This window comes from Takifugu flavidus, chromosome 15 (genome assembly GCF_003711565.1).
Source record: "Takifugu flavidus isolate HTHZ2018 chromosome 15, ASM371156v2, whole genome shotgun sequence".
Taxonomy (NCBI): domain Eukaryota; kingdom Metazoa; phylum Chordata; class Actinopteri; order Tetraodontiformes; family Tetraodontidae; genus Takifugu; species Takifugu flavidus.
In genome coordinates, this window is record NC_079534.1 from 12,611,975 (window position 1) to 12,627,002 (window position 15,028).

The window sequence follows — 15,028 nt, forward strand, 5'->3', positions numbered from 1 at the left end:
GCCTCAGTCATTAACAAACCATCAAGGTTTTTTTTTTTGCCAACCATTAGGACCAATGTTTGAATGTGTCCGATTGTTGTCCTGTCGGAAATACCATTAAGCAATAAATATCTGACTCATTTGCTGCCATTTTTATGACATGGTGCCAAATATTGTGACAGATACAGTCGATAAAACAATTCATTGTGGCCCGTTTGAAGAGTCATCTTAAGAAGAACCTTTTTTTTTTTTTTGGAGCGGCATTTATCGGAATTCAGGACGTGTCCCCTGCTATGAAGGAACTATGATGATGCAATTCATGAAAAATATGGAAAATATTGTGAAATATCTCAAGATGGGTGAAGCAATAATAACTGTATGCTTCATGTAATAGAATCTGATATATTTTACAAATAGGAAATCTCTTGTTTACCCCCTTTTTTTAAATGTATAATTTTCTTTTTGTTGTGTTACAAGTACCCTAGATGACAGACAGCTTGTCTCAAGGATTTTGGCAGTTCCTATTTCAAAATAAAACTATTCTTTTGCCAGTGTAAGGAAGCCAAATACATAAACTGGAAAAACTGCATGAAAAAGCCGAAGACAACACTTCCAGAATCCAAAATGGGCTCTGCAAAAGAGACAGGAGATTTTTAGAACCCAATTTATATGACACAACTATGGCAGGTCATTACCTCTGACCCAAAAGAAATCAATAAGATCTTTTAGGACAAATACAGGCACTTTCAGACACCGCTCCACGTCAAATTACATTTCTACTGCCCCAGAATTTACTGCTCTGAAGGGAGAATCTGAGCACAATTAACATTGAGGAAGAACAATCTGAACCACCCTAAGAAGAGGAAATACAGATTTTAAGGCCACCACCATCTTCACAATGGACCTAAAAGTCTCATGTAACGTGCTGACTAAAAGGCTAAAAGGGGGATCATTTTAAATTAAAGTGGTTGACGCTGACCTGACGGGAGGAGGGCGCTTTTACTTTATGAGAAATGTGGTGGCTTTGAGTCTGGTTTCCTGCTGGTGGATGACGAAAAGGCCTTGGACATAGTAAAAAGGCGTTTTTATTTGAGGGTTTAGGGAAAGTCAGTACTGGATTTCCCTGATGGGTTTAGCCCAGTTCTAGCCAAGACGCCTGTGTTATTTTCAAATTATATGAAAGACTGAGGCAAAAGTGTCACCTTTTTCACTTCATATTAGCTTTCACGTCATTATCTATGGCAACTTATAAACAGGCAAATGCTTGGGGAATAATTATTCTCAGGCCCAGAAAATAGATTTATATGTGAATAACAGTATTTTGTTTGCTGCACTCACATTCATTAATGTTTTCCCGGCTTTTTACTGGTCACAAAATAAATAATAAAATATTTATAGAAGCAAAAGAAAATGAGGAATTCTGTCCATTTTGTCAACAATAATGTGTTTGCTCAGAGGTTTTGGAGGTCCATTGTGTGGAAGAAACCATCAACTTGTGGACTTTCTGCGTGGCTAAAAGGAATTGCTTATTAACTTGTCCCGATTGTCTCAAAAAATCAATCCGAACAGGAAAATGAAATGTTCGGAATACGGTAATGATTATTTACCAATTGAATCAAAGTCCCAGTCTCTGATGGTCGGTTCTCTGACTCTTAATTTGGCGAGGTGGAGGATGGAGCTTCATGGTAATCAGACCATAAATGACCCAATTACAAGAGGATGAGGAACAAAGGGAGGAAGATTGTTAAATTAATGCTGAATCATAAGAAAACTTAATGTTGTTTCTGAGGAGAACTTTGGTTCCATGCAGTTTGCATTGTTCCATTATAGCAGAAGGTCCAAACCCTTTTAACAGAAGGTTCTTAGGAAATGTGCCAGAGGTCCGTTAGAAGAGCAACCAGATGTAATAAATATGACTGGACCTCACGGGCAGTTATTATTAGGCATATTACTTATTATAATCATTTGGAATGTTTGCTTTTCTGATCATGTTTTCTGTTTATTTCTGTCTTTTACCTCAAATCCAAGGAATTTGGATTTCATGAAAAGATTTCCTAAATTCTGTTACTGAACATTTTCTAAACAGCCAAAGGTTTCTTTTCACCTTTACACACTCTGACCCATTTACAGCCAGCTCCGACTTCTCGTCTGCAGCTCCAGCGTGGGTGGGGATGGGGCGGCGTCCTCACAGGAAGAATTCAATGAAATTCATTTCATTCTCATTTTATTACGTTTTACTGTCTCATAATTTCAGTGTCTTTTTTTATTCCTATCTTTTTTCATCTCTGTGAGTCCTTTCATGATACATATTTTATTATATTCATTCCCAATTTCTTCCACCACAATTTATTCACCATTTCCTTTCGATTTTTCCAAGTGTTTTCCTTGACCGTTCGGTGAACTCTTGGAGATAAGCTCTGGTTTTGGGGGTCACTTCATATCTTTGTCGCCTCCCACTCAGGTTAGATTTCACTCATTCTAAAATGTTAGTAATTCGTAAATTGTATTAATTTTAAATCATATTTTGGAGAATGGGCACAACTCTTTGTCCGCAGGGAGGATTCGGAGCTGTACACCAACTGGGAGATTCCTGGATGACAACTCCAGATTAATCCGGATGGGGTGGAGATGGCGCTGCAGATGATGTGGTGGAGCCGGCATGCCTCATCTTGACTGGGCAGTGGTGTAATCGGAACAGCCGGGGGGGCAGTTGAGGTCTCAGTCCACCCTGAGTCACAGCAGCACTGGGAGACACACACATCTACTCAAAAGCATCTCAAACACAGCAACAACCCCCAGAAGATGATGAAATGGTAATAATACATAAACTAAAATGATAAAATATTAGGATTATTATTATTTTATTTTTTTTACAAAAGAAGTCATGCAGAAAAAAAGTCCTGGTATAAAAAGAAGGATTGTCTGAAAATGTTAATCTGACTGTTTAGTTTTTGAAATGATTTGGAAGACAGGAAGTTGCATCATGCATCATGGACCCCTGAGGGAAAGGCTCTTACGTTTGTTGAAAAATGACTTTTTAATGTCATTTTCAAATTTATTGAATGCTTTTCTTTATGATCCTACTCTATTTTGCAATCTTCATACATGTTGAGCCAATAATGTTCAACAGTTTTATTAAAGTCCAGGCCAGATATCTTTTCAGTGGGTTATAACATAAACCACTAGGATAACGCTCTTCATCGCATACTCATATACCAGTTTTCTTTTTTGTTCTTTTTCTAGACTAAAAAAAATATGCGAAACTGCAAAGGTGTAGCGGAAATCTTGAGTAATTATTGATAGAACCTTAGAATTGTGTCTATATGCAACGCTATACTTGGCTGTTTCAGATAGTTTATCTAATTTCAGCCATTTTGTGGAGTGGAAAAGGTTATTAATTCACTCATTAGGCTTTGACTCCAGACAACACCATAACAATTCGGAATAACCGACGGTTGTTATGATAAACTGGCTCAAATGTCATAAATCCAAACCTGAACTCTGACAAATCCCTCAGGAATGGCTGGCGTAAGTGTGAACAAGGTGTTCTGTGTTATAAAACAGGACTGGCTGGGAGTTGAGAAAGCGATTCCTATTGGATCAAAATGGGCTCATTCATTTACTGGGAGGTGTTTACTGTGTAACCCAATGGGCTGCCATGGCGACCACAAGCTCGGGCGAGTTGACGTGGCTCCCTGCCAAAAGACACGGGCCCTGCCAGGAAAGGTGAAGCATGTGTTCCAGCGGAATCAAAAACAAACAATTCACCTGTTCATTGAAGCGGCTAAATCTGGTTCCCTTTTAAAGGGGCAGATGGTGAAATAAGAGGTGATCTGTTTATCCCGGTTTCCTTTAATGAAACCTTTTTAATTGGTACTTGACAGTATGGTTTCAGTGCCTGAGGCTTTTCAGCCATGCTGCTAGAAACGGGATTTTGCAAAGCTATTATTAAAGCCTGGATCCAGTCACATATAATCCAAGTCTTACCTCACAAGCCAGGGATGCAGCAGCCTGAACAGAGCAGGACTTCACAGCATTAAACAACACCATTGCTGACACTTTTCATACCTTCAGCTTTTCATTTTGGCATAAATGACAGCACTTTTTGGTGATATGGACTCGCACGACAACTGCACGTTCTCGTATCCTCATTTTTAGACCTCTCGTGTTTGTTTCCTCTAACGCAGCGTGAGGTTTGTTTGGGTGGATGCTGTAAATTAGTGGTCAGATCTGTATAATTGCACACGTCGCACTGTTCTCGGCTGTCTCTGCTTCTCGGGTCTGATGCTTTCTTGGGGTGGGTGTTGATACATTCCCATATCCATTTTTTCAGGAGGGTGCAGAGCGCATTGACGGTCCATCTGGGCCCCGTCATGCAGATCAGACTTCCAGGCCATCAGGAGAAGTCTCAGATAACAAGATCTCTGCCCTCCCAGCGCAGTCAAATAATCTTTCTGCCTGACTGAACTAGGTAATAGGAGTCGTTGCATCAATATTATCTTTGAAGGAGTTGCATTTTCTGGGTAATTTGATGCTCCGTATGAGCTGCATTAATTAGAACATGAATTTAAATGTTCTTTCTTGTGCTGAACAGCAGTACCTACTAACTAAGACATGGAAAATATGAGAATCTTTCAAGGACGGATGTGTTTATTCTGCAAGCCACAATCTGTCCCCTCACCCCTGCAGGTTATCTTTTCTTTTTAAATTCCCTGGGATTCCCTTGGATGGCTCAGAGCGGACAGTGTTATAGTGCTTTGGGAAGCCCTGTGAGAAACGCAGAGCAGCCCAGGACAGCGAGCGAAGGTGCATCGCCGCGACTCCTTTTCTTTCTGGCTGTGGAAATATCATGATTGAGTTGCTGAAAACTGGTTTAGAAATCAGACACTGGTGAGGCCAAGGCGATGTCTTTCCTTTCTTTTCTCTCCTGAGAGGCCTCCATTGTGGCTTTGCATGTGGTAAACCTTGGTTTCAAACCAGTTTAACCCAAACACAGCCAGATCCAAACGTGCGACCTTGAAGTAAAGCTGAAATTGGAATTGAAATTTTTGCTATATACAAGTCCGACTACAACATTTTGCAAGAGTTGCAGCATTGATATTACCATTATTGCGTGCAGAACTATTTTCACACTGTGCAGATCAGTGAAAGTAGCAGTTGCATTACATCTAAAGGAAACTGGAACAGCCCGAGACATCACTTGCAAGACATCAGCCTCAATTAAGGTAATTTCTTCTTGAGGGTCATAATTGGTCATAATTTCAGCCAATACAATAAGCATTTCCTCCTGTAGGACAACCAAAGATGAGTTGCTGAGCCATTAGCCTGTGGTAATGAAATAAACACCACAGTGAAAAATGGTTTCTATCACTCTGCCCTCACTAAGGCTGATCTATACGCAACAACAATGACATTTGAAGAGCGCAGCGTCCATTTACATTTGTTTCGGATCAGTTAAGCACTTTGACAACAGTTTCACCCCAGTGTGACTTTTAGAATCACAAATGCCTCACATACATCCACACTGGTGCACAATTAAGTCAAAATACAAAAAAAACCCAGCTTGTAGAGCTAAATGAATTTTACATGTATCAGTACAACGATGGGCTGACATAAGAATCTATGATGCACGTTTAGTGTATATAATATATTTCCTTAATGCTAGTTACTTAACCATAAATGGATACAGGCAAGAGTCTAGATAGTTTAAAATATGCAAAGAATGTTCAGCAGGTAGCAAAAAAATAGATCTTACATCATCCAACAATCAATATTTGGCTTTTAATTTGAATGATCTTAGGTGAATGAAACATACATTCATTAGGATATTAGTATTTACTGCTGTTTTGGTACAATTAATATGTATATCTTCACTATTATAAAATTAATCATCATGTATTTTCTGTCATTCCTACCTTAGAATTATTTTGGTAAAGCACCAATACAAACATCTAAAAAAAGGGCTTTTATAAAAACTGTGTGACAATCACCATCACCATCTCCATTATCACCATTTAATAGAAACAAAATATAATGCAAAGCATATAATTACCATGACTTAAGCTGGCACAGCTACTTACATTGCAGTAAGTTATTTTATAAATATTGATAATGGTCTCCCTCCAAGAATTCTTCAATATTGGTTCAGAACGACAACAAAAAGACTTGAGTATGAACTGAAATCTTTAGAAATAAACACATAAAAGCGCTTCTGGACTGCAAATACCATCCCTGACAGCTGTCATAGGTTCTCGCACAATCTACAAAAGAAGGGAGGAGGTTGAGGACAGGAGCTGCCTGTACCCTATTGTTTTCTGGCATATTACAAGATCTAATAATAAACAGCAAAAGAATATCAGAATAATTTAATTCTCAAAATAAAACCCCAATTTGTGGGGAAAATGTATAAATACACTGCGTCTGGAATCAGCTAAAAGCTGCCAAAGGCTGTTTTACATGTGACCTTCATGGTTGCATATTCCCATTTTACTTTGAGATTTTAATTTGAAATCCACAACTTTAGTAAAGATAATAATCTGGACAGTAAAGATTAAAGTGCAATACTGCCTCCAAGCTGTTGGTACGGGCCTTTAAATGAACAGAAAGATAGAAATGGAGGCATTAACAACAGTGTACCTGAGCAGCCGCCGGCGCATCTGGCCGCCCTCTCCGTGACGTCAGAGCGTCCAGGAGTGTGTCCTCGCGCTGCGCGAGCTCAGAGTTATAGATTAGCGCGAGGAGGAGGAGCTGTCAAAGTTTCCCAGGCCAGGAAAAACTCTCCTTTACGGCTGAGATAAAGAAAAATCACGCCTTTTTTCCAAAGTTTGGGTGAAGCGGAATACCGGATCGTTCCCATGGAATGACGGCGCCTCAACCGGGAGCTTCAAATACGCGATGGCGGCCCGCTTCGTGACGGGGTTCGGACTCACCTCTCTGCTCTGCCTGTGCTGCTGTGTTCTGGCGGAACGCAAAGGTATGTCCCGGGGATATCCGACCAAGGACCAGCCAGTTGGAAAATCTTGGAAGGGGCCCTTTAATTTCACGCGTCCTCGTCCGACGTTTACATAAATCTCCTAAGAAAAATCACAGGGGTGCTCAAAAACCAGAGAAACCTGATCCGGGCTCGGGGCGAAAGTTCCTCTGCGTCTGACTTTCCTGCTGAAAGAACTTCAGAACTTCTGCAAAGTTTCACGCACGGTTGCGGGACAGTATCGAGTCACGGCCGAGTCGAGGTTTCGGGGAAAATGAGTGATTCCCTGGCTCGTTAACGTGCACCGCAGGGATGGTGATGCTGCAAGGAGATTGGGATTGTGCAATTCCCAACCATGGTCTCATTCTTTCCTTTCATTTGCAACGTTCTGACAGTTTTCCCAGCGCTCCGAGCGGTTTGTGCTTGAGGTATATTTAGACTTAAAATTGGGAACAAGCTGTCACCTCGAATCCCTCACCAAAAGCTGTTTAATGTCTTCAAAGCTTCCATTTACCCATGTGACATTTGCTTTGTGGCCCACTGAATTCTATTTCTGTTTTTTTTGAAAACATTATTCTGAGCTTCTACAATAAGTATATATATATATATAACGTGCTGAGTTTGGTCTATAAACAAAATTAGATAAAAAAAAACGAAGACAGTCCAGAACATAAAGCAGACAGTCTGGAAAATGTACGGTGATCTGGACGGGGGCTTGAGAACAAGTGCTGAAAAGGCAGAAACTGGTTCCCAGTTCGGTGTCTGGTTTGCTTGTAGCATGTCGTTTTGTCCCTGAACTAAAGGCCACAGAAATCGTATTTTCAACTGGCGTGGCCACGTTTAAGATGTCACTCAAACGTTACTTCTTCCAGTTCACAGCTGAGATTTCATCTAACTGGACACAGTCACAGTCAATTAGCGTGTTATGCACGAAAAAATTCCCTGTTAGTCAGAATTTGTAAAAAAATTAAAAAAATAAGTTCCACATGTTTTTTTTTCATGACTCAGGGTTAGCGAAGACCACATGTGAAACAAGAACGCGGCGAAAAGTTTACTAAAAGATGAGTTTACTCGTCGATGACCCAAAGTTCCGACTCGCATGAATCATTTTTCATTGTCCACGCACTTGTTCTGTAGTTCCTCTTTATTAGCAGGAGAGCTGGGGGAGCCACGCCAGCTGCACACGTGCAACGTGCCTCCTTCCAAAAAATAACAAACCAGTGCTGGATTTAAAGAGGAGCATAACAAATCAGACGTGTTTGGGAGCCAAAGAGGAAGGGCTGCGTAAATCTTTTAGGCCATCCAAAATAAAAAAATAAAACACTGCTCAGTGCGCACTGGCAGCGGAAATGAGGGATTTCTGGAGTTTAGGACAGAAAAGAAGGATGCATTTCATTGGAATACTGTTTGTTTTTGCAGCTAACATAAAAATGAGCCTTGTGTATGTTAAATAGTCGAATAATTTAAGTGGCTGTTGTTATTAATGGTGGTTTTTGCCCTCCGCCAGTGGTGACAGACAGATGTTGCTGTGCGCTACATCTATCTATCTATCTATCTATCTATCTATCTATCTATCTATCTATCTATCTATCTATCTATCTATCTATCTATCTATCTATCTATCTATCTATCTATCTATCTATCTATCTATCTATCTGTAATAAACCACAGTTGAGTGTCTCTGGGCGTCTGAATTAACATCTCACTTCTGGATTAAAAAGTAAATTTCAGTTGATTTTCTGTTGGTTAACAGTGGATGGCTGATCAGAGGGAGCCCATTTTAATCTTAGAAACATCCCAGCAACATATTCCTGATCAAAGATTGTGAAAATGTTAATCCAGACTGGTTTGAAGGGTTTACAAGTCTTAGAAGAGGGATAAATCTGGCCGCGTACGAAGGGTAATGTGATTTTTACAAAATAGTTTTTGCAGATGGACAACGGCTCAATCTGTGTCGGAGGCGAATTTTTGAGCTGAAAGTGTTTGTGTTGCTATGAGCCAAGAGAGAACATCTGGCCAGCTGTTTACATCCAGAAGTGGCAAAAAAGATTTTCAGGTCGAGGGGAGAAATGGAAACTGATAGAGCTGATGGGTAACAAAATAAACATTTTTTTCCCCACCGAGAGTTCCCATGAGATCAGCAGAGGTGAGGAGAGGGAACACATCTCCGTCAGTTACCAGTTAATCTGGCACATCTTTACAGAACCATTAGTTCCTTCATCTTTTTCCTTCATAATTGGCATCATTACCCCCAAACGGCAACGAGCCAATTGCAGCTTAGCATGTGTACATCAGAAAAGCAGACCTGGCGTTCTCCACGTGTTGGAACAGCGTGCACGGAGCTGCGGTTACAGTAATTTTGATTGTGTTTGGAGGGTGGTGTCTTTCCTTTCAGCCTTAACAAAACAGAAGGAGACTCCAGTAAAATGGTTGGGATTGCCCAGGTCTTTCTTTGTACCGAGATAAGCCATCTCTGAACGTTCTGTATTAGTTTGTGAGCTAAATCGAAGCCCCCTATTCCTGTTAGTGTTCCAGTGCTGGATCATTTATAACTGGAACTGATAAAAGACGAACAAACCTACAAGATTAAATCAAGATTTCGCCTTACACTGAACTATAGAAGGGTGAAGGAGCAACTGTAATGGAACGTATTTTATATTTACCCTCATTTTACCTCCTAATTTATAACAGTTTTGTTACCAACGATGTTTGTTTGGTCAGACAGTAGAAGACTGGATAAGTTTAATCGTAGAAGAGCTCCTCTTGGCATTGGCATGCTCTGTTTATTAATGGTTATCATCTCTGGGGAGGTTGTAAATAATGCCTCGAGCTTCAAACAAGTAAACAGTGTGCACGTTGATTTATTACCCAGATGTAATTTTGCCCCCAGAATCAATTAGGCTTTATCTGGGGCAGAGCTGTATGTGCTGTGGAGCTGATGATTGCATCTTTGTTTGCACTGAGGAACACCTCTGAGCCTGCGTTGCTTCAGAATGTTATAGCTATATTTTTGCACAGATCCCCCCCCCCATCTGTGAACCCTCACCCCCAGATGGGAGTTAACCTGTGGAAAATCAAATTGGTCTCAGGGGCGGGTCGATGGCTAAAATCTTAACCCCCAATCCGAAGACCTTGACTTGCTTCTGGCAGAGGATAACCATCTTATTTAATTGTTCCTTTTCAGAATTAACGAGAGACTATCCAAGTTAATTCCATTTAAATGGGCTCCCGTCTTTATTGAACTTTATTGAGCTGAATTGCACTTGCTGACATTCTGAATTCCTCTCCCCCTGCATGGTGTCGGTTTCTTAGACTATCAGCTTTACTCATCATTTGTCTCCATCATTTTTAGAAATGCTTTTCCGATATTAAAACCCAGTCTTTGAACTTAAACGGAGGTGCAGAGTGAAATATAGTTTATGATACTGTGTAATCCTAGAATCTACACTTTTAGGGTCCAGAACTGTCCGTGTTCCGCTGCTACTACTTGCTGCTTTGTCTTGCTGGCGCTCTGATGACCTTTCCAGACTTCCATCTGCTGCAGCCATCGCTGGAAATATCGCGTTTTGCTTTCTGCCGTGGGAGCTCAGGAGTAATTTCCCGCTGCCCTTCTTCCTGGCTTTGACAAACTGCCGCATTTCTGAGTGGTCGAGGTTTAAAAAAGCTGCTGTCAAGGTGCAGGACTTTAGTTCCACTGCGGGACAATGGTGCCTCTGTATCGGGCCGGTTCTCCTGCTGCAGAAGCACTTTTGTAGGACAAAGAAAATGTAACTACCGCATTTCTTTTTTACCTTTAAACCCCAAAGCCCCAACTGAATAAACAAAATGTATTGTTTAGTCTTCAAAACAGGGTAATACCAGACTTTACTGGTCATTAATTACCTGTCTAGTTCTGCTAAACCTCCAGCTCCATGTATCACTGTCATGTATGACCTTAATATTCAATAAGTGATGATTTTAAGCTCCTCTTCAGGCCCTCAAAGTAAACCAGCATTTATTGGTCACGCAGCCAATAAATCCCAATCTGGAGTTTGTCTACGTCCACTGAGAACCGGCGGAATAAGTGAGTGAATGTGGTTACTCATTGAACTGCTTTGCCTCCTTTGTTTGTACATGGTAACGAAGTGATTCGCCGCATTTATGGTCTTTCCATGATACAGCGGCCGTGCGAGGAGCCGCTACTGGAAAGAGAACCTGAAATTCATGTTGGAAACAAGGCCTCCTGCTATCTTCCCACCTCATCAAGTGCAGTCATGTTCAAAGGGGAAAGAGGCCTCAGTTTCAAATGAGTTATTAAGCCTGTCTGTTCCCAGTCTAAATACGGGAGTGCTGTATTTTGAATTTTATCGTGGTGATGTTTGAAGCCACTGTTGATGAAACAGTGAATGAAATATTTATTTGCTGTGTTTGATCCGCAGCAGCTCTTAGCAACATTAGAATAGTTAGTGCTTCTCTAAATAGTTCCTTACAGATTCAACTATAAATGGCAAAAGATATTGGAAATCCCAAAATATTAAATATTCACGTCTGGCCACTGACTTCAATTTTCTTTCCCAGAAAAAACGTGTGTTTTTGGTGTAACGTCAGAGATGAGCAAGGGCGTGATAAAGTCGCAGCTTCCTCAGTCATCCTCAGTGGAACTTCACTGACCAGCAGCAGTTTTCTTTCTAAAAGAAATGTAACTTTAAGTTTCTCAGATTGGGGGAACTTAATCCTGTTCTTTCTAATACTTTCAGCAATCAAACCTGTGGGGAAGAGGTGGATTTTCAACATACCAAATGTAATTTAAGAGAAAAAAGAATGTTGCTGATGGCAAAGTCACACATCCACACACAAAGGTGGGGCATCTTCTCTGGTGACCCGAGGGTCATTTTGAGCAGCAGCCTTTCAAACAATGCTTGGCCTAAAGAGGAATCCCCTGCAGAGAAAGGAACAATAGCCACGCATGCGAGCCTCCATCTTAGATCTTTAAAACGCACTTCCCTACATTAACATTCTAGGTTTTCCTGTGTGGTCAGGGTTAGGGTATTGGCACTGACACATTGCTAGTAAGGTGGACCTTGTGTCACATATTTCTGCAATCTGATCCCAAATCTCTCCCTTTTTTTGACCTGAAATGAGATCCATGAGGTTTCCTTTGTAATCCTCTTTAACCTCTGAAGGGGAGGGAGAGCTTCCTGCTTCACATCCTGATTAAACGGATGTTAGAACTCTTTAACCGCGTTACCTGAAGGATCAGGCAATTTTCATTCGTTTCAATACACTCGTACTCGTATCAAACTTGTGGGCTTTTCCTACAGCCACATTTTTGAACAATAGCAACACTTCTCTAAGTTAATGTTTTGCCCGATTGTGTAATTGAGACACACAATAATGGTGAATATATATTTTAATAAAGCACTTAAAGCACACTGTATATCGCCACCAGCTGAAAAACCTGTTTTCATTTATTGTTAAGACTCAACATGCTCCATTGGGTGGGTGTGGTAGGCGATGCAGCAGTATGTATCTTAATTGAAAAGAAGCCACTTACAAGTGTCTACTTAGGAAGAAAGGGTGCTTTGTTTGGATGTTTGGTTTAGAGTATCATCGTCGTCAAAGCTTTGCACAGATATTTCACCTCCGTGCGTCACACTTCTAATGTGGATATATGGGAAAAGAGGGAAAAAATGCTTATGAGCAGACATGTAAATCCACCAGTTAACTGTATTGACTCCAGGTGTTTTACAGTCTAGACTTTCTGTTCCTTCTTTGAGTGAGCTTCATATTTACATGCTGCAGAGTGAGAGTCTGGAGTGGAAAATATCAATAAGGCTCAAAAGTAGCAAATATCCAGGAGTGAGGAGCTGGGATTCTAAAAATATAACAAGTGCATGGTAAGAACTATTTCTCACAGTCCTGGTGGCTGATGTGTCATCCAGATGAATACATTTCTGTTTCCCTGCAGAAGGACAAGGGTTTTGGACAAAGGTTCCTTACATGTCGTGCTCTTTGACACAAGCTTATCTCTTTTCCTTGACCTTAACTTGCCATGTAGACATGACTTTACAGCCCTGTGTCAACAGCGAGGAGAAAGGCTGCGCTGTTTTCAAAAGGCAAATGCACAAAGCCTCATGTGGATCTTTGGGTTCATGCTAATGTTGCCGTTATAAATGTTCTCCCTAACAATGTTAACCATTTTAGCTTGTTAGATAACCCTAACCCCCCTCACCCTAACCCTCCTGCTGATGTCAAGACAGACTGGAGGAACGAGACTGTGATGTAACGTGCCGGATAGATGGATATGGCCGTCTGTGATGGTGCTTCCGACTGCGTGCTGGAAAAAAGATGTCATCTTGATTCCACTGAAGATTTGCTGCGCAGGGATTTCATCACTAAAATAAAAAACACTTCACTCAAACCAGTTATTGGTGAGATGGAGGCATTTTTCAGTATATTGTGGCCGTGAGCATGTTTAGCCTCAAAGCTCGGATGACAACAACAGCTTCTCCAGCCACTTTTTTTTTTAGATTGCTTCAGATTTAATGACCAATGCCTCGTTGGGCATGGAATTTATTTCCTCGTCTGACTTGTTGGTGTGGAACATCTTTATTATGTGCATGTTTTCGGAAGTAAGTCATGGTTTCATAATGGAAGCCAGAGGCCTGGAAAAAAAAAGGAAAAAAAGAGTAGGAATTCTCTTATTTAGTTTCCCACCATAAAAGCGTGGAACTGCCTCTCTACAGTCTAAAAGGCTTCCTAATTAGCCATTTGAGAAAAACATGTCTTCTTCTTGCATAATTAGTATAATCCCATGCCCTGGATTAAATTACAGCCCCATGGCATCCATAGTGATCAATAAGTAATACTTTCAGTTTCATAACAAGCCAATTCAGCTTGGAAGCTTGGTGGAGAATTAGCTCCAGGGTACAAAGACCTGTGAGTGTATCCTTGGACTGGTGCCATAGACTAAGGATTAGCCCCCCCAGACCTCCAACTTGCATATCAGCAACCTCTGAGCTGATTAGATGGCGAGTAGAGATGATTTAATATGAATTCACTTGTTTCGTTTTTATCCTGGCATTATATTCAACCGTCAGCCACTCCTGAGAACTGTGAGATTACCCAGAGATTAAAATTTACCACCTTTAATTGGGTTTTTGGGTCAGTAGAAGTCAGATAAGAGAATAGATTTGAAGCACACATGGAGAGGGTAGATTTCTTTGTTTCATGCATTGGTAAGGCAGTGTTTTAAAAAATGAATCCTACTGGATCCAGATCAGTCCTGGTGGTAACTGTGCACTTCTGAACGCACGCAACTGTTTGATCCGATCTTGCACGGGAGATGAAGTGTGCCCCAGGGACGCGCGAGATGTCTCTAATGGATTTGTTTCAGTAGTTGGACTCAATGTTTGCTCTTGACTGTGAAAACAGTGACTGTTAAAACACTTTACAGTGGAACAAATATTGTGTGATATTATTGAAAGTGCCTGAACAATCTCCAAATGGACCAGATGTCTGCTGATGGTTTGCTAGTTTTTCCCTGGGTCCAGGGCACAGTTTCAATGCTCTGATGTCCATAGTACATTGGGATTATTAGATTTCCAGGCTCTGATTTCAGTGGTAATTAGAGGACTTATGATAGGCAGAGCTCTCTCTGAATCTCCAGCAAGCAAATTGGTGATTATCTAAAGAAGATGAGGCACTTGTTGCCATGGAGGATGTACTAAGGATAATGCCCCAGATATCAACAATGCCAGTGTCTGCTTTTTCTTCACGGTACGATATTGGGTGGTTTCTTAGAAATAAAGACTATACGTGAGCCGTCTGGCCAAGGTCCTCGCCAGTGGCACCCACCCTCTGCATTTCAAACATTTCAGTTTGATGTGTCATCAGTCAGATGCGGCTGGATTCCTTGAAGCTTTCCAGTGGAAATTGAATTGGCCACGGTTTAGGCAACATGGAATCAAATGCCTTTTTTTTTAGAGTTCAGTCCGAAGAACTGTGTTGCTTTAGAAAGTGATTTCCCTGAATGTCATCTGTCCTGACCTTTGACTGGAGCCAGCACAGATGAGGAAGACGCTACTCATCGGTGGATTT

At 41.0% G+C, this 15,028-nt stretch overlaps 1 protein-coding gene across 1 annotated transcript in view; it reads left to right on the plus strand.

The window, feature by feature from the left end:
- The first annotated feature begins 6,694 nt into the window (after positions 1 to 6,694).
- The window catches only part of egfra (epidermal growth factor receptor a (erythroblastic leukemia viral (v-erb-b) oncogene homolog, avian)), a 29,762-nt gene continuing 21,428 nt past the window's right edge, over positions 6,695 to 15,028 (plus strand). Inside the window, exon 1 of the mRNA XM_057057860.1 lies at positions 6,695 to 6,952. Within this exon, the coding sequence (XP_056913840.1) occupies positions 6,874 to 6,952 (79 nt within the window). The 5' untranslated portion in view covers positions 6,695 to 6,873. The remainder of the gene's footprint in view (positions 6,953 to 15,028) is intronic.